Raw genomic sequence first — 16,901 nt, 5'->3', positions numbered from 1 at the left:
GTTCAGTCAGATTCAAACAAAAAACTTTAGCTTCAAACTTAAAAACAAAGCTTAACTTTGTCTTTACTTATTTTCTCAGAAATCTGGATTGCTATAAAAACCCATGATTTTGAATCGAAATTCAACGATGATGTCGGAAAACCAGTGCGTTTTTAGTTGCGTTTTTTCGGAACGAATATCGTTTGGCCTTTCGAAAATCGATTAAAGGATCCGATAAGCAAGAACCCATTTGGCGTAGTCAATGGGGGGGGGGGGGGGGGGGGTGTAAAACGGATTGCCATAGTTTGCATCAAACTTACCCATTCGGCAACCCAAGTGTGCATATGTTTTTCTTTGATAATTATTTTATTTTGCTACTATGCTTGGTAAACTGCAATTATGCCCAATATTTTTACCTTTGCATTTTAGGTCTTCTCTTCTATGTCACTAAGTACTATAGGGAAGGGAATAACTGAAGTTGATTGAGATCTATTCTGATTCTCCTGATATCCATCTCAACAGGTTTTTATTTGCTTTTCAACATCCATTTCATAGTGGGACGTGTGGCTTTGATTAATATTGCCATAAAGTCTGCCGAAAATGGGTGTGGTACGGAAACCCAGAAACGGCATGAGCTCAACATCAAACATGGATTAGGTACTTTTTGGTTTTTTGTCTATCGAAAAAGTATTTTTAATGCTATTGTTTTACATTCACAGAATTTTAGCGGGGGATCAAGTCAAGTCTGGAAGTGTTACAGGATGGAAGAGTGAGCCTACAGTTGAAAAACACTGAAAGTGCATTACCATTAAGGTATGAGGTAAAGTAATAGAGTATGCAAATTGTCTAATGAGAAGTACCATCTTGTGTGAATGAATCCTGTATAACAGCAATCCTTTATAGTTCTGTCACAGCTAGAAGCCTCAAATAATTCTGCCTCTCTTGCTAAAGAACAACTTGTCCTTTACATTCAGAGTGTTGGTGAAGCTAGGTACTTAAATGGCCCTAAAGATGTTTCATTTCATTGGCATTGCAGCGATGAACATCATACATGGACTTTTTAGGTATGAAAGGAATTTTCTTGAAAATATTTTGAATTTATGACGAAGCATTTCTCCTCCTTTTTGCCAACCATGTCTAATCTACAAAAAAAAAATTATCCAATAGGAAAGGATTTTCAGCATACTGGGAACACAACTATCAACAATGCAACATTCTACGGGTGTTATTTTATCATTCAAGAGCCTTGTACAATGATTTTCATCTACAATTTGTATGGCCTTTCCCAAGCTTCTGTCAGAAGTTGAATCTATGAGTCATGTAAGTCACATGAGCAACAATTGAGATGCTTAATGGTGTTGTTTTTCTTTTCTCAGTGTAGGTTAATAGTAACATTGGATCTGAAAAAATTCGTGGTTGGGGCATGACACTGAATAAATTGTAATGATTGGATGGATGACATGATATTTCTATACTTCATTCGGATTCCCGAGACGGTATTTTATATTTAAAAAATTGAAGTGCATATCTGGGCTCCCTTCCTTTCCGTAGCCCCGTTTCCCCTTGACTCGTAATAAGCCCGTAGGGGGTCATGCCCCTACTGTACGGTATATATAAAAACAACATATACCGAGGTTTGGAGGGCTCTGGCCGGAAAGGGGACGTGGGGTGCCGCTTAGTCCGATGATGTGTTCACGGAGGGCGACGTGGCTACCCACAAATCCGAACTAAAGGTTAATCGCTCCTGTAAAAATGTTCCAAATCTTCAGCTCTTCTTCCGGCTTCTCTTAGCCAATCACCGGGTAATCTCCCCGGTGGGTCAACAAGGCAGTGTCTCCCCCTGCCTGGGTTGACGGCAACTTTTGAAAGGGCTATTGTGCCCTTTTAAAGTTGCAAAAATAATTGTAATGTGCAGAGAATTGTCAATAAAATTTTTTTTATAAAATATTTTTTGCAAAATTTGTTTCTTTCATTGTCTGTGTTCACACATTACATTTATCAACTTTTTTTTATTTGCTTTGCTTTATTTGTTTTTGTCACTTTTGATGGTAAGCATTGTTTCCATCTGTTTATCATTTATCTGTAAGCATTCTATTATTATCCAGGGATCGAACCCTGGATGTTCGGCATACCGCGCCGATGCTCTACCAATGAGCCATGAATCCTGTTACGACAAAATTGGCTTTTTTCTAGTCACTTGTAGACTTGCATTTACACTTAGAATAAAACTGAAATGCAATTCTGCAATATACTCTTCTACATTTACTCTACTTCATTTTTACACATCTATTGAGGTTTGAACCCTGGGTAACAGGTATCGCAGCTAAAGTCTCTACCACAGAGATAATACCTATATAAAAGCAAAAGAAAGATAAACATATAAATGTGAAAGATTGCATGAACATCCTAGACGATAACATATGATATGCGATAATAAAATGTTAAGATGTCTCGTGGCTCAATGTTAGAGCATCGGCGTTGCACGCTGAATGTCTGGGGATCGGTTCCCATACGAGTGAAACAAAATACAAAATTACTTCAAAAAATATCCAGATATTACACGTTGTTCCTTGAATCTAAGTTGAAGAATTCAAAGAGTGTAATAAATAATAATTGAATGGTTACAGATAAACGATAGACCAATGGAAACAATGTTTACCATCAAAAGTGACAAAAACCAATAAAATAAAGCAAAGCAAATAAAAAAAAGTTGATAAATGTAATGTGTGAACACAGACAATGAAAGAAACAAATTTTGCAAAAAATATTTTATAAAAAAAATTTTATTGACAATTCTCTGCACATTACAATTATTTTTGCAACTTTAAAAGGGCACAATAGCCCTTTCAAAAGTTGCCGTCAACCCAGGCAGGGGGAGACACTGCCTTGTTGACCCACCGGGGAGATTACCCGGTGATTGGCTAAGAGAAGCCGGAAGAAGAGCTGAAGATTTGGAACATTTTTACAGGAGCGATTAACCTTTAGTTCGGATTTGTGGGTAGCCACGTCGCCCTCCGTGAACACATCATCGGACTAAGCGGCACCCCACGTCCCCTTTCCGGCCAGAGCCCTCCAAACCTCGGTATATGTTGTTTTTATATATACCGTACAGTAGGGGCATGACCCCCTACGGGCTTATTACGAGTCAAGGGGAAACGGGGCTACGGAAAGGAAGGGAGCCCAGATATGCACTTCAATTTTTTAAATATAAAATACCGTCTCGGGAATCCGAATGAAGTATAGAAATATCATGTCATCCATCCAATCATTACAATTTATTCAGTGTCATGCCCCAACCACGAATTTTTTCAGATCCAATGTTACTATTAACCTACACTGAGAAAAGAAAAACAACACCATGAAGCATCTCAATTGTTGCTCATGTGACTTACATGACTCATAGATTCAACTTCTGACAGAAGCTTGGGAAAGGCCATACAAATTGTAGATGAAAATCATTGTACAAGGCTCTTGAATGATAAAATAACACCCGTAGAATGTTGCATTGTTGATAGTTGTGTTCCCAGTATGCTGAAAATCCTTTCCTATTGGATAATTTTTTTTTGTAGATTAGACATGTTTGGCAAAAAGGAGGAGAAATGCTTCGTCATAAATTCAAAATATTTTCAAGAAAATTCCTTTCATACCTTAAAAGTCCATGTATGATGTTCATCGCTGCAATGCCAATGAAATGAAACATCTTTAGGGCCATTTAAGTACCTAGCTTCACCAACACTCTGAATGTAAAGGACAAGTTGTTCTTTAGCAAGAGAGGCAGAATTATTTGAGGCTTCTAGCTGTGACAGAACTATAAAGGATTGCTGTTATACAGGATTCATTCACACAAGATGGTACTTCTCATTAGACAATTTGCATACTCTATTACTTTACCTCATACCTTAACGGCAATGCACTCTCAGTGTTTTTTCAACTGTAGGCTCACTCTTCCATCCTGTAACACTTCCAGACTTGACTTGATCCCCCACTAAAATTCTGTGAATGCAAAATAATAGCATTAAAAATACTTTTTCAATAGACAAAAAACCGAAAAGTACCTAATTCATGTTTTATGTTGAACTCATGCTATTTCTGGGTTTCCGTACCACACCCATTTTCAGCCCAAATACGGTCCCACAATTGTTCACTTCCTTCGCTGCATGGACTTATTACTAACAATTCTTTTACTGCAGCACTAACAGAATTTAACTTTAACACACTGTCAGGTGGTAGACTGAATAACTAAACAATAAATAATTGTTTGTTAAAATTCTATACTTATTTTGAATTCTTATTTGAAACGTTTAGGTACCTGACTGTGTTCGCCTAATGCCAATTCATCCTCACGTTCAGTTAGGGAGGAGTTTTGAAAAACCTCCTTCACTGTTTGGAAACTGTTCCGTTCCAATTTGTTCTTTTCTCCTAGCTGAGCTTGTAGACTCAAAATTTGAGCTACAAAACACAAATGAATAAAAGCAAATAAATAGAATCATTACATATTAGGCCTTACCATCCTTAGCTTTGCTGTTATCTAATATTTTGGGTTGTTCCAATAATTGGGCCTACAGCTTCATAATTTGATCTAATAAACAATAATTAATAATTGAAAACCAATATAATAATGTTTATACTTACCATCCTTTTGTTGTATTATCTTATCCATTTTTCAATTGTTCCTCCAGCCACGCGTTATTCTCCATCCACGTTACTGAACTAACTGCGAATGGCATCCAATGGACTGAAATTGCCTATGCCAGTAATAACGAGTCTAAGCGGTAGATGGCTACGTGTCGGAAAAAAAGAAAAAAGTGTGATTTTTTTTTTTTTTTGGCGAAATTTTTTTTTTTTTTTGTGTAAAACGGATTGCCATAGATTTTAGCCAAAAATGAAAAAGTGGGAAGGCTATACCCTTCTCACTTCTGTCAAAATCGGCAAAAAACGACATCTCTTGAAATTCGATGAAACTCACACAGTATAATGAAAATTGAACGCTGAGTTCGATTACGTTAATGGTTTTCTCGTTAAGCGAACCATCTCTGAATTACACCGAATATTTATGCTGCATCGTGCTGGAGCGTACTGGCGCGCTAAATTTGTTTCAAATATGTGGTATATTAAAAAAAATTATTGGCTTAAAGAAAAATAACAATATCCTCGGAATCAGCATTAAAATTTTGGTATATGTGATATATTCAAGCAATTCCAATGAATATCAGTCTTTGCAGATTTGAGGCAAGCCCGACAAAATAAGACCGACTTTTTCATTGTTTTTCAAAATCTTCAATTTAACAATGAACAGGTGTGATTCAAATTCTAAACCAACGAGAATAAAGAAAATTGAATCCCTATTTTTCTTGTGATGAGACATACTGAAAACATATTCGTCCATTTCACGTGAATATTACCTTTTTCCTCTCATCATATTATGGTACAAAACCAAACCGTTCATCATACATGTCTAAGAACCTTTGTTTGTTGAATGTCCCAAAACGTTTTTAAAGCAAAAACCTTCCCGCCTTACTACTAGTAAGGACTTGGCAACGTCCGTTCGGTATTGCAACGAGTACTGAACAACCCTCGAGCCGAAACCGTTGAATGCATTTGGGCTCAGTTTGGTTTCTAGAATCGCGCCATTGTGAACCTAGAGCAAGAAACCTGCCGGTGAGTTGAATATCTTGGAATATTACCCACATCCTATACTTTTTGATATCTTAAAGTTTGGAGATCTATTCCCAAAGTCAATCTTTATATTACATTACTTGCAAATATTTTAGCTACGTAAGTTTTACTATTCATTTGGTTTCCAAAGCCATTCGTTCCAACAGTCGTTTTTGTTGAGAACAAGGCAGCTGACCAGTCGTTGGCGGTAAAATCCTTGTGATTGTTGTTCGAAGTAAATTAAAGCTAACTAATTAATTTCACGCATGACAATTGTTCAAAAGGTTAGAAGAGTTATAAATCGAGATACTGTAAATGATTAGGCTTCTACTTTTATCTCGAACATAGTGAAATTCCTGTTCAGTGACGCAAGCAAGATGCTATAGATTTCTTGTGCTGTTAGTTTAATTTCTTACGTTAATTTATAGAATATACACTACAATGGCTGCTGAACCTGATATGCCCACTTTTAAGCTCGTGTTGGTTGGCGATGGTGGTACCGGAAAAACCACTTTCGTGAAACGTCACTTGACTGGTGAATTCGAAAAGAAGTATGTGGCCACTTTGGGAGTTGAAGTTCACCCCCTGGTTTTCCACACCAACCGTGGAGCAATCAGGTTCAATGTGTGGGACACTGCTGGACAGGAGAAATTTGGTGGGCTACGAGATGGATACTACATTCAGGTAAATGCTCTTGTTTTTTGTTGTTGGAATGAATACTAAAAAAATGTCACCATAGGGTCAATGTGCCATCATCATGTTTGATGTTACCTCTCGTGTCACCTACAAAAATGTTCCCAACTGGCACAGAGATTTAGTTCGAGTCTGTGAAAACATCCCTATTGTGCTCTGTGGCAACAAGGTGGACATCAAAGACCGAAAAGTCAAGGCCAAATCAATTGTGTTTCACAGGAAAAAGAATCTGCAGGTAATAAAACCATTTGATTCAAGCACACAAAAATTAACTTTCTTTGCTTTAGTACTATGACATCAGTGCCAAATCAAATTACAACTTTGAAAAGCCTTTCCTTTGGCTTGCCCGCAAGCTGATTGGTGACCCCAACCTTGAGTTTGTTGCCATGCCTGCTCTGCAGCCTCCTGAGGTGCAGATGGATCCTAACTGGCAGAAGCAAATTGAAGGTGAATTGGAGGAAGCTCAACACATTGCCCTACCAGAAGATGATGAAGACTTGTAGCACTATCAATACATTAGAAATTAGCCAACTACACCTCCCTACACTTTTTTCCATTTGTGTTTTCTGCCCTCTATCTTAACCAATTTTTATTTGCGAGGTATGAAAATACATTGTGCGTCAAAATACAAATAAAATTTTGATTTTTTATTCACGCATTTACAATTTTTTATGATAAATATATATATCTTAAATATTTTTAAAAGAATTAGGAAAATTTTTTTATTGACTAAAATAGTTAATTATTCTCTAACGTAAACATCAATACACTCTCCACCTTCAAGTTCAAGATTAGAAGGGGTATCGCTGTCTGCCAATAACTCACCATCAAATTTGAACGTTAATTTCCCCAAGTTACAACCGGTTGCTTCTGCATACTTCTGCATCAGAATTTTCATAGGATCTTCGGCACGAATCGACACCACCACTTGCGAATTCCGATTCTGGCTCTGTACTTTAAACTCGAGCATGCTGTCATTTGGAGTGCTCATGGCGTTATCATTGCAAACTAACGCATCTGTGAAAGCGTTAAATATTGCGAAATGTTTATTTTTGAAACCATATAAGCCTCGGAATATACCAATAATGTCCGTTATCCTTAGTGGCCGGGTTTTGAGACTGTCATAGACATCCAAAAGTTGTTCGTTGAAATACAAATTGATTTTACCAGCATCCACACCTGTGCTTTCTGATAATTTCTGACATATGGTTTTAAAATACTCAGCCTACAATGAAAATGCATATGATTTTTGTTAAACCTGATAAGCCAGTAGTATGAATGTTACCCGTTTTAGTTCTATCCTCCAGACTTTCTGAGCAACGAAGCGTACTTTAACCATCACAATTTCATCATCATCTGGTACTAGGTTCAATTCCTACAAAATTAGGTTTTTAACAAAAAGTACAACCACCATTCATTTGGTAAATGTAAATACTTACTGAATCATTCAACGGGGTGCAATAAAGTGGGTCTTCTTCAAATTCAATTTCATCAATAGCTTGAACTGATGCAGAGGAATACACTTTTCTCTCTTCTGAAAACGACACATCAGGGGTGACATTGATGTACTGTTCTATGTCTTCCAAGGTTTCCACTTGTTTTTGGGGTTGGATGATTTCACTTTCATCTAAACTAACTTCGTGAGTCTCAGTGTTTGGATCTCTAAATAGTTCTTCATCACTGCTATCGTCAATCTCGTGGGCTGGTGTGGGTGACACATTTTTCTCTGCAGTGGATTGTTTTTTTTCTTTCTGATTGACAAGGCGGACTTCTCCAGTTGGGCAAACTGCTTGTTTTTCTTTTTTATAACGTTTCGCAGCACCCGAATAAAAATCGCTAAAGTCTTCGTCCGAGTAATCTGATTCGGAGCGGTCTGCAACAGACATGACTCAACGTCAATTTATAAACTCGGAGTGGACGTACTAAGTTATAACTAAAAGTTATACAAGTATTTATATTTTCAGAACTTATTACGCAACGTTTGGTTTAGGACGAGACGAACTAAATGATTCCCGCTCCTTCCCCCAAATGTTTACCAGTCCGGACTTTTCACTAGAAAGACCCTAGCGGATAAAATTTCAACTTCAACAGGTTGCCAACTATGACGAAAAGAAACGCGCAACGAGAGTCAGAAAAACGATTGCATTTTTCAACCACATAAAGTCAAAGACGCATTCCACAAACAGTCTTTTGAGTGTTTAAAACTTAGAAACCTTTGATTACTTTTCATTTTTCATAGGAAGATAGATAGGCAGACGGGTGGAGAATAAGAGAAAGAAAATTTGATGATTTAACAGATTTCTGTAAACGGCCGACTCTATTCTGTTAAGAAGGCCAATAGTTATTAGGGAAGCGTTCCTTATCCGACTGCAAAGCCTGAATCAGTGATTGCTACAGATTAAAGAAAATCATTTAAAAATCTAGATACTCATCCACTATTTTTTCAATAGTAACATACTTTGTTTTGGTAGAACCGATCAAGGGCGCGTAATTGATTGTCAAGACTTTGAGTCGCCTCGGTGCCCCCATTATTTTGACTAGCGACCGATGGATTCGCATCAGTTGCGGCAGAAGCGTTTGGAGCATTGGCGGTTGATGACAGTGCCTTGTTGCGAGCAGGGCTATTATTGCTGGCGACACTAATGGCACTTCCTCGTGAGCTACTAGGTAGGCTGGACAAGCCGCTGCTTCCCGACCATGTGCCTTTTACCACTGTCGTTGCGAGATCTACACATCATAGCAAAATTCACCATGAGCTAAAGGTACTTTTTAATTAGATGTCAAGGAGTTTATGAAATTTTACTTGTGGTAGGATGGCTCTCATGTTGCGGTTGACTAGACTGTTGCTGTTGGCTGGGATATCTATTGAGCAGGGAGACTGATTCGGGTAGTCCTCTCGTGGCTCCGAATGCTATTTCACGATCCATGGAGGCACGCTGAAGCAAATGTATCAGCATTTCCTTTTCGCTCAGTTTGGCCTCCAAATCTCGAATTCTTTTATGTGATATAAAGAGAAAATTCAAATGTTTGTTAGCGCTCTTTAACAATGATGGATTTGCTATTTAATACCTAATTTCCATATTCGCCAATTCTCTATGAGCCGCCGGTTCTGTTTGAGCTGTCGCACTAGAATCGACACCAGCGGAAACCAAAAGATGCCTCGAGTCACCATTACACCGTCGTCGAAACTGTCATATACCAACAGAAAATGTAGGGAAACGATTTTATGTCACAATATGTTTTGTTCTAGCTAACATCGTCCTCCAATCGATTAACATGTTGCTGGGCACGCCCCAAGGCTGACTCCAAAATTTCAATATGCGATCTCTGCTGCTGTAACGTTGCTTTTTGAGCGCAAAGTTCTATATCTTGTCGCTCCTTGTTAGTCATTAGCTCTTTATCTAAAGACGGATACCAAAACAAAAAAAATATATAAAAAGTTTAAATTAATCTTATTTTTACTTCCAGAATAAGTGCTATGTATACTTTGGCTAACAAGTTGGGCAATGAGTGCGTCGCGACGAGCAATTTGATTTTGCCAGTCGGCAGCGGAAGCGGACTCGGTGGCGCTGCCAAGAGAAGTTACTGAGGCACTTCTGAGCGCCAACTGTGATGTCAACAGCTCAACTTGATTGCGCAGTGCTGTGTTCAATTCCTGTGAACGACGCCATTCGGCTTCAAGACGAATTCGAGCGGATTGTTCGAGGGACTCTTTCCGCTCAGAGGATCTGACCAGTGCCTGATGAGCGGACTGTACTGCACTCAATTCCTTTTCGAATTTTTGCAGTTTGGCAATGTGATCCTGATGATTCTGCACTTGTTGGCGCAATTTGAAATTCTCTTCCAAAATGGCATCGACTAGTTCCGGCGTGCTCCACACCGCTTCGGAATCATCTCGCCTCACCAACATGTCTCCTTCAGCTAAAGCTGATGCTGCTTTTCTGTTTGCATCCTCCGGAATAGATGCAACTTCAACTGATGGATCGATCTGGGTCTTTTCCGTTTTGGTGTGGGCCTCTTCAGTAGTGGCTGACTCGTTTCTATTACGACAAGGTCAAAAACATGTTTTTTGTGATAAGATTAGAGTTACGACATCGGAATTTACGATGTCCATGTTTTTGTTTATCTTTAAGACAGCTATATATCTTAAAAACATGTGTATTATGAATTGAACGCATTTCTAGTGGTTATAATGATTTTCAATACGTACTTGTGACGTAACGCTCTGCAGGTATTACTAGAATCAGTGGTTCCAGCACTGCTCTTGTTCCAGCCAAGTTCTTTACCCAATTTGGACAAATCAGGATGTGAACGGGAAAGAGCCCTCCGGATTTTAATTCGTCGGCAAGAAGATGAGGACGAATTTCGGCTACTACAAGTGCTTCCATTTGTAGCGCCGTTGTCGACTGGCAAAGCTGTTGTTGTACCACTTGCAACGCTTTTATTCCGCGGATAAGCAGGTGGTGGTTTACTCAAGTACGTAAAATCTCTTGTATACGACGAAGGAGTTTGCAACGTCTGATGATCGTTGAGGAGCGTGTCACTGATGGACAGGGCCGAACAGGCGCCTTCCCCACTTTCCTCTATGGATAATGGATAGCAGCTATCGTTAGTCCCGGGTGTTAGTGTCGTCGTCGTCGTAATGGGCAAACTCCAGTTCATTTCACGGGCCAGGCCCTGGAGCATTTTCAACTGCTTCCTCCGTTCACAGCATCCATCATGATGATCCAACTCTGGGTTGTCTTGCTCTTCCTGGTACAGTGAAGCTAAACTGGTCAGATGAGATGACGGATGATGGCGCTGATAGGTAGAAAGAGCACTGAAATCTTTGGCAGAACGCGGCAAACTCCGGGTGGTGAATCCCCCAACACCAGGTGAGGGTGGCGGAGGTGGGGGATGATGACCTCCTCGACGTCTACGACGATCTGCACTACCCAACAGCAAAAGATCGTCTGCGTCGTCGTTGCAATCTGACGACGCCGGTCGAAACGGTGGCGTTTTGGGTGTGCTGGTTAGATAGTGTGTCGAAGCGGTCAGTCCCAAATCGGGTATCGATCCTGTTCCAGCCAACCTGTTGTGTGGAGCAATAACAACGAGTCAAGGATAAAATAGCGTAGGACTAAAAACATCCGCCAATCTCCAACGTCAACATACTAGAAAAAGGTTTCGCTTCGTAGTGGTCAGTACGCTTAATCAGGCAACCCTTTGATAACCCGTGGTCGACACAAAAAGAAAACATCACCATGAAAGAGAGAGACGAAAGGAGTACGACGAAGACGTGTGTTGGGGGAGGCACTAGATTTTAAGTGGCTCAACAACTATCGATTAAAAGAGATAAAACTGGGCTGGACTTTTTTTTTCTCGTTCTCTCTTCCTCTCTTATCATCCACGCGCGAGTCTCGCGCACACACAGCAAACAGACACATGGAGCACCACAAACGCGCCAGGCATTTGCGGAATGTGTAATTTTAGACTGTACCTCTCTCTCTCAGACAGTCCCAGTCGCTCATTTTCTCTGGCGAGATCCCGGCAACGGACTTAGCGCTGCTGCCATCTGATGATGAGACGGTCAGAACATTATGGCTCTTTGCCAACTCGGAATAGCATCTCATTCTTTATACTACTTTTCTTTTTCTTTCTCTCTTTCTCTATCCTTTCCGGTGGACCGATATAATCAGCTGACACTGAGCTAAACTCAACTCCTTCCGCCCCCACCCACAATCATCGTCCTAGTCCGGTACGGTCCGGTCCGGCTTTTCTCCTTTTTCTTTTGATACTGTGACCAGAACGATGACAACGCGAATGAAAATGACGAAACCGTGAACGTAAACAAAAGAGAGAGACACAACGAAGACGACGAAGAAGAACTCGGAAAAAAATAAAAAAAGACGGGAGCGGAGGTGGAGGGAGGACGAAGGGAGGGCACGTCAGATTAAATTTCACCAGCATAACACACCCGGGTATTATTTTACAATGAAGTGACACTGACGCCATCTTTGATGATGATGAACGTCTTTAGGTCACACATATGTGTAGATTGAAATAATAATGGATAATGCAAGCAAAATACCTTGCCCAGCTTTCATCCGAGAGGCTACCGTGAATGATGAGCGTCCGACAAGAGGAAGCCGGATCGGGTCCCCCACCGCCGCTATTGTTCAGCGACTGCTCTAGCCGGTTGACGCTGCCACTGCGCTGTTGCTGCTGTGCAAGTTGCAGTCCGCTGCAGCTGCGGCAGCTGGGCGATCGACGTTGTTGCTGCTGCCAGCCTTTGCTCTCCTGACCTTGCGGCTCCTGACGCGGCGTGTGACGCAGAACGTAAAGCTTCTCTTCCCGCGTCAAATGCTCCGTCGATGACGTCGTCGTCGCGTCAGAATCGCTCCCGTCAGTTCCTGTGCGACCAATACAATTTACACGAATACTTAATCAATTGAAATTACGTCCATCAATTCATGTAAAATGATTAACAAATCAAATGTCTATCTTACCATCGAAATGGTCCTTATGGCATTGGTTGGACACACTCATTTCACACACGCGCACGATAACACACCACAGTTCTTTTTCTATATGGCACTCAAATGACGACAGTCACGACTAACGCCATAAAAGAGAGCGGATGACGATGCGTCAGCTTCGTCCCAAGTCCGGGCGGCTACTGTGTATATGTGTAGGTTGGTCCCTCCTCCTTTTCCTACCCCCCTAGTGCGCCCACACTCACAGACTAATGCCAGAGGAATTCTTAGACACACACACACACACAGTCTTTTCGCATGCGTTCTCGCTCCCCCCCCCCCTCTTACGATTCCTATGTAGTATACTCCTCACACTGCACATATGGGCCTCACCCCTCCCCGATCGCATTTTTGTATCCACCAAACTGGAAGCAGCTGTTGCGCTAAACCACCCCTCCCCCTTTTTCTTCTCTTTGATATGTTTTCTCTTTCTATGAAAAAAAAAAAAAAAGAAAATATATATGTATAAAAAAATAGGTTCCCTCCATCATAGACCAACCGCCAAAACATCACAAGAGGCAGCTGCCATTGGAGACGACCAAACCTACATAATAGCTATCAAAGGATCTCCACCGGTTCTCATTTTACATTATGTAGGTTACAGGTTCAATCAAATGCTTCGGTACGAAAAGGAGAAGAACACAAAATTTGGAATGCGTCCCATGAAATCGTTCATACCCGTCCGTCAAGGCAAAAAGAGTTTTTCGTTATTTGTTTCCAAAACGGTTCTCCGAATAGCGATGACGGCGACGCTGACGACGCCAACGAATAGGGGACACGCACCCACAATGCACACACATTCAACGTCCAATTTCTCCGACCCCGTAGGCAGTTCCCATCGGAAGAGAGAAATCTTACGGCACTGGAAAGGGGAGAAACAACAACAAAAATTTTAAATACCACCACTGGTAGCCCACGGCAACCGGAAGCAGAAATAGATTCGTTCATGTTCCACGTTCCGGTTCAGTTTGCATGCCTTTACGTTATGTGCGGCACGTTTGCGCATCCCGAAATACATTAAAAAAGCCACTGGTCAGAACCAATTGGGTACGCAGAAATCGCGTGCCAAAAAAAACCCGCCATTCCTTGGCGGCCGGATTTAAAATAGAAATATCTCGGCGAATAACTATGCGAACAATTTTGTTCCTTTTTTGTTTCACATTGATGGAATTTATGTTATTGCTTGAAAGATATTTTTTTTTTCGCGGTAACAATGTAACCAACAACAAAAAATTCTGAACTTGACTGGAATGATGAACGAAAATGGAAAAAAAAGAAAAAAAACCTCAAAAGTTGCTTTGCGACGAAGTCGACATTGTACGTCCTCTACCGCGTAGCTTGAACGTGCTGGAGATGGCTAACGCTTCAGTTCGGGACGTCACGCTATCCATCCCATCATCCATGTCCAATGGCTGGCTGATGGTGATAGGTGATGATGAAACGGTAGATTTTTCAATTTCAGCAGGCTCAAAGGCTGGAGGAGCCTTGAACGTTACTAATCAAACAGTAAAGAATTTTCTTATTAAAATACAACTTCACCAATAAGCATGACTGATTTAATACTGGGTGGTGGGGAAGGACTTGTAGGAGCTTCTGAATCGGGACTACGCAGATCAGGGGCGGATCCGTGATGATGTGACCCGGCCGACGAAAGTAATGGTGAGCTGACTGAAAATGTTAGGCGATCAACAACCAAGTCCAACGACAATGTCGACGATGAGTTATTGTTCCAATGCTGCTGTTGAGGAGGCGGCTGCCGAAAGTAGCCTCCGGCTTGTGGCGAATCCGTTAAATGGTCCAGACTGACCGTCGAAGCCATACTGGGATCCGCTAGACTCATTTGACTCCCAGCTAGCGATCGTGAGACTCGATGAGGCTGCCATTTCGCCGTCTTAAACATGTACTGTGACGCCGAAGCCATGCTGTGGCTTCGTGGTGTAAAACCCTTTTCACGGCTATCTGACCGTTTCATTTTTCCTTCGTCACTGCAAACACAATCCAATAAACTATAGAATCGGTTAAAAAAACTAAATGAATGCAGGAATTTTACGTTGGACATGATGTAACAAGATGCTGTAGCAACGAGTGTAGATTCGGTAGTGTGGCCGCTAGATCTGTGGTAGTAAGACCGCACAACCACCGCAGTTGTGCTACATCTTTGTTGAGAAGATAAACAGCGTATTCGAAGAATAGCCTATCCTTTCCTTTTGCAAATAATGGGAATCTATTGCCGGCCAAAAATGAGGGATGGTAAAGAAATCAAAATAGTACACAGTAGCTTTCTCCAAAAAGCAGTCGTACTCTTTCTGGGCATCAGCATCTCGTTGGCTAACGTGGTCAGCGATGCGGCTTCGTGAGCTGAATACGGCCACAGGGTACCGATTGGGCACTTGGAGGAAGACGGAAAGCATTTGGACCAAATGGGTAACGTGGCCAAGAGCTACGCTGAGTTGAGTGTCGTCACATCCAACAAAACAATCGGAATTCGGCAAAATAACATCGTTGATTGAATAAACACCAGGTTTCACCTTTGGGATAAAATTTTTAGCATTTAAAAACGAGCATCGAAAGTCTTTGCATCTGAATTTAGGTAACCTGAACTATAGGAAATATTTCTATTAATTCCAAGAATAATTGTCTTCGGCGAGCAATAAGTTGATGCTTCAACCGAGTATCTTGTTCTTCAGTACTCGCAAGGCTTTTTACCAACTCAGAAAGCCGGTCTTTATCCATTTGTAGATGAAAATGTTTCTCTTTCAAATGCAAAGCTGTTAAGAAAAAACTGAGAATAATTGGAATTTTAAATCCTCGTCCGTAGCCTTATGCCAACAAACCTTTAGTGTGATTATCCACTCGGAGATTTTTTAATGTTTCTTTTAATTGCTCTAAACTTTTCAACTGTCTATTCCTTTCCTGCTGAAGCATTGAAACTTTTGCCAGAGCCACTTGACGTTTGGCTCTCAGTTGCTGCAGGGCAAGTAGATCAGCGGGCGAGGCAGTTAGTGAAGGAATCGAACGAATAGTCTTGTTACGATACCGGCTGGGATTTGACTGAACTGATTGAATTTCTAGTTTGAGACGCTCTGATTCGGTTCCTTCCTTGTAGATTGCTCTCTGCATACGATGAATTCTGCCGAATAAATAAGATAAAACAATTGATTCTAAGCTGTACAACATACTCCGAATAACCTGCACATAGATGCAACAGTGTAGCTTTTGCTGCAGGAATTTTCCTGCGGTTCTTGGATTGGAGGGAAAACTAACTGAGATTTCAATGAATTGCCAGCAGTAAAGAAACCCCAATTCATGCCAAAAATTAAGGCATTATTGGCGAACAAAATAGCTTCTTTGGGAGGCTGTGATCCTAAATAGACTAGACCATTAAAGTAGACAGCCCAAACTGTAATTAATTCTGGCGTAGAACTGTCACTGTCCTGTTTGGCCCACACTCTCACTACCACACCTTGAATAAAGGAAGGAAAGCTATAGTTAGTAACACAAGTGCAATAGGGAGCAGTTCAAATAATAGTCATTGCAGATACCTGGGCAAGAATTGACAATACTTTCTGGAAATTTTCTTGTATCTACATCATTCCAATCAATACTTTCACCTGATTGATGCTCACTTGTATAGAATGGAGCTGACATGGTAGTGATATGTAAGGTGTAATAAAAGACAATACTTTCGGGGTTGGTTTCTTGTTTCAACCAAACATTTCTTATGCATACTTTACGTAAGTGCCTCAATCGAATCTATTGCATTAGAATTATCATATTTTCAACTCTATCTATGAATTGTAACATTTATTTCAGTACTTGATTAGTATCTGTTGGTGTCCACTCTCTCATCTTAGATTTGTTAGCCTCAGCCATAGCTGTAAGTTTAACAGCTTGCCTAATAGACTTTGCTGCATTTAGAACAACCTGTAGAACACAGTGGGTAGTGGGCGTATAATTTTGAAAAATGACACGATATTTCATAGGAACTGGTACACATTCGAAATATCTTCAGTTCTGATAAATTTAAACTATACGAGAATGTCTAGTTGTTAAGCAGAC

The 16,901-nt window shown here is 40.7% G+C and overlaps 4 protein-coding genes and 1 long non-coding RNA gene across 6 annotated transcripts; 1 reads left to right on the top strand and 4 right to left on the bottom strand.

The window, feature by feature from the left end:
- Positions 1-3,378: 3,378 nt before the first annotated feature.
- Positions 3,379-4,701, bottom strand: LOC130697450 (uncharacterized). The gene is made up of 6 exons (XR_009002841.2): positions 4,612-4,701; positions 4,487-4,558; positions 4,289-4,428; positions 4,035-4,218; positions 3,627-3,972; positions 3,379-3,524 (listed from the first exon to the last, which is right to left on the bottom strand). It is a non-coding gene; the product is annotated as an uncharacterized LOC130697450 (long non-coding RNA).
- Positions 4,702-5,512: 811 nt separating this feature from the next.
- Positions 5,513-6,977, top strand: LOC130697446 (GTP-binding nuclear protein Ran). Of its 2 annotated transcripts, none has more exons than XM_057520350.2 (4): positions 5,513-5,637; positions 6,063-6,318; positions 6,374-6,562; positions 6,615-6,977. In XM_057520350.2, the coding sequence occupies exons 2-4, from the start codon at positions 6,076-6,078 to the stop codon at positions 6,828-6,830; spliced, it is 648 nt and encodes a 215-aa protein (XP_057376333.1). In that variant the 5' UTR covers positions 5,513-5,637; positions 6,063-6,075; the 3' UTR covers positions 6,831-6,977. The 2 variants fall into 2 exon arrangements, with proteins under 2 accessions (XP_057376333.1, XP_057376332.1); XM_057520349.2 differs by lacking the exon at positions 5,513-5,637 and adding an exon at positions 5,851-5,869.
- Positions 6,978-7,044: 67 nt separating this feature from the next.
- Positions 7,045-8,362, bottom strand: LOC130697445 (NFATC2-interacting protein-like). Its single transcript, XM_057520348.1, has 4 exons — positions 7,767-8,362; positions 7,613-7,702; positions 7,408-7,552; positions 7,045-7,344 (listed from the first exon to the last, which is right to left on the bottom strand). Exons 1-4 carry the CDS (start codon positions 8,211-8,213, stop codon positions 7,070-7,072), a joined length of 957 nt encoding a protein of 318 aa, XP_057376331.1. The 5' UTR covers positions 8,214-8,362; the 3' UTR covers positions 7,045-7,069.
- Positions 8,363-8,450: 88 nt separating this feature from the next.
- On the bottom strand, positions 8,451-12,980 carry LOC130697443 (uncharacterized). The gene is made up of 9 exons (XM_057520346.2): positions 12,816-12,980; positions 12,398-12,719; positions 10,538-11,398; positions 9,814-10,367; positions 9,583-9,728; positions 9,397-9,515; positions 9,131-9,321; positions 8,786-9,054; positions 8,451-8,718 (listed from the first exon to the last, which is right to left on the bottom strand). The coding sequence occupies exons 1-9, from the start codon at positions 12,853-12,855 to the stop codon at positions 8,653-8,655; spliced, it is 2,568 nt and encodes an 855-aa protein (XP_057376329.1). The 5' UTR covers positions 12,856-12,980; the 3' UTR covers positions 8,451-8,652.
- Positions 12,981-13,397: 417 nt separating this feature from the next.
- LOC130697449 (UV radiation resistance-associated gene protein-like) lies at positions 13,398-16,896 on the bottom strand. The gene is made up of 10 exons (XM_057520353.2): positions 16,659-16,896; positions 16,385-16,595; positions 16,032-16,305; positions 15,677-15,972; positions 15,438-15,610; positions 15,144-15,370; positions 14,893-15,066; positions 14,406-14,827; positions 14,128-14,337; positions 13,398-13,704 (listed from the first exon to the last, which is right to left on the bottom strand). Exons 1-9 carry the CDS (start codon positions 16,821-16,823, stop codon positions 14,129-14,131), a joined length of 2,151 nt encoding a protein of 716 aa, XP_057376336.1. The 5' UTR covers positions 16,824-16,896; the 3' UTR covers positions 13,398-13,704; position 14,128.
- Between the last annotated feature and the right edge of the window lie 5 nt (positions 16,897-16,901).

This window comes from Daphnia carinata, chromosome 3 (assembly GCF_022539665.2).
Source record: "Daphnia carinata strain CSIRO-1 chromosome 3, CSIRO_AGI_Dcar_HiC_V3, whole genome shotgun sequence".
NCBI classification, from domain to species: domain Eukaryota; kingdom Metazoa; phylum Arthropoda; class Branchiopoda; order Diplostraca; family Daphniidae; genus Daphnia; species Daphnia carinata.
This window is presented reverse-complemented; position numbering and strand designations above follow the sequence as displayed.

Bases quoted from the DNA above. Each gene is read 5' to 3' on its own strand.
- LOC130697446 (XM_057520350.2), top strand. From the start codon at position 6,076: ATGGCTGCTGAACCTGATATGCCCACTTTTAAGCTCGTGTTGGTTGGC. The intron at 6,319-6,373 runs GTAAATGCTCTT...ATGTCACCATAG, and splicing joins GAGATGGATACTACATTCAG to GGTCAATGTGCCATCATCAT. The intron at 6,563-6,614 runs GTAATAAAACCA...TCTTTGCTTTAG, and splicing joins ACAGGAAAAAGAATCTGCAG to TACTATGACATCAGTGCCAA.
- LOC130697445 (XM_057520348.1), bottom strand. From the start codon at position 8,213: ATGTCTGTTGCAGACCGCTCCGAATCAGATTACTCGGACGAAGACTTT. The intron at 7,703-7,766 runs GTAAGTATTTAC...CTAATTTTGTAG, and splicing joins GCACCCCGTTGAATGATTCA to GAATTGAACCTAGTACCAGA. The intron at 7,553-7,612 runs GTAACATTCATA...TTTTCATTGTAG, and splicing joins GGAGGATAGAACTAAAACGG to GCTGAGTATTTTAAAACCAT.
- LOC130697443 (XM_057520346.2), bottom strand. From the start codon at position 12,855: ATGAGTGTGTCCAACCAATGCCATAAGGACCATTTCGATG. The intron at 9,729-9,813 runs GTATACATAGCA...ATCCGTCTTTAG, and splicing joins TGCCCAACTTGTTAGCCAAA to ATAAAGAGCTAATGACTAAC. The intron at 9,055-9,130 runs GTAAAATTTCAT...TATGATGTGTAG, and splicing joins TGAGAGCCATCCTACCACAA to ATCTCGCAACGACAGTGGTA.
- LOC130697449 (XM_057520353.2), bottom strand. From the start codon at position 16,823: ATGAAATATCGTGTCATTTTTCAAAATTATACGCCCACTACCCACTGT. The intron at 15,067-15,143 runs GTACGACTGCTT...GGCCGGCAATAG, and splicing joins GATGCTGATGCCCAGAAAGA to ATTCCCATTATTTGCAAAAG. The intron at 14,828-14,892 runs GTAAAATTCCTG...TTGTGTTTGCAG, and splicing joins CTTGTTACATCATGTCCAAC to TGACGAAGGAAAAATGAAAC.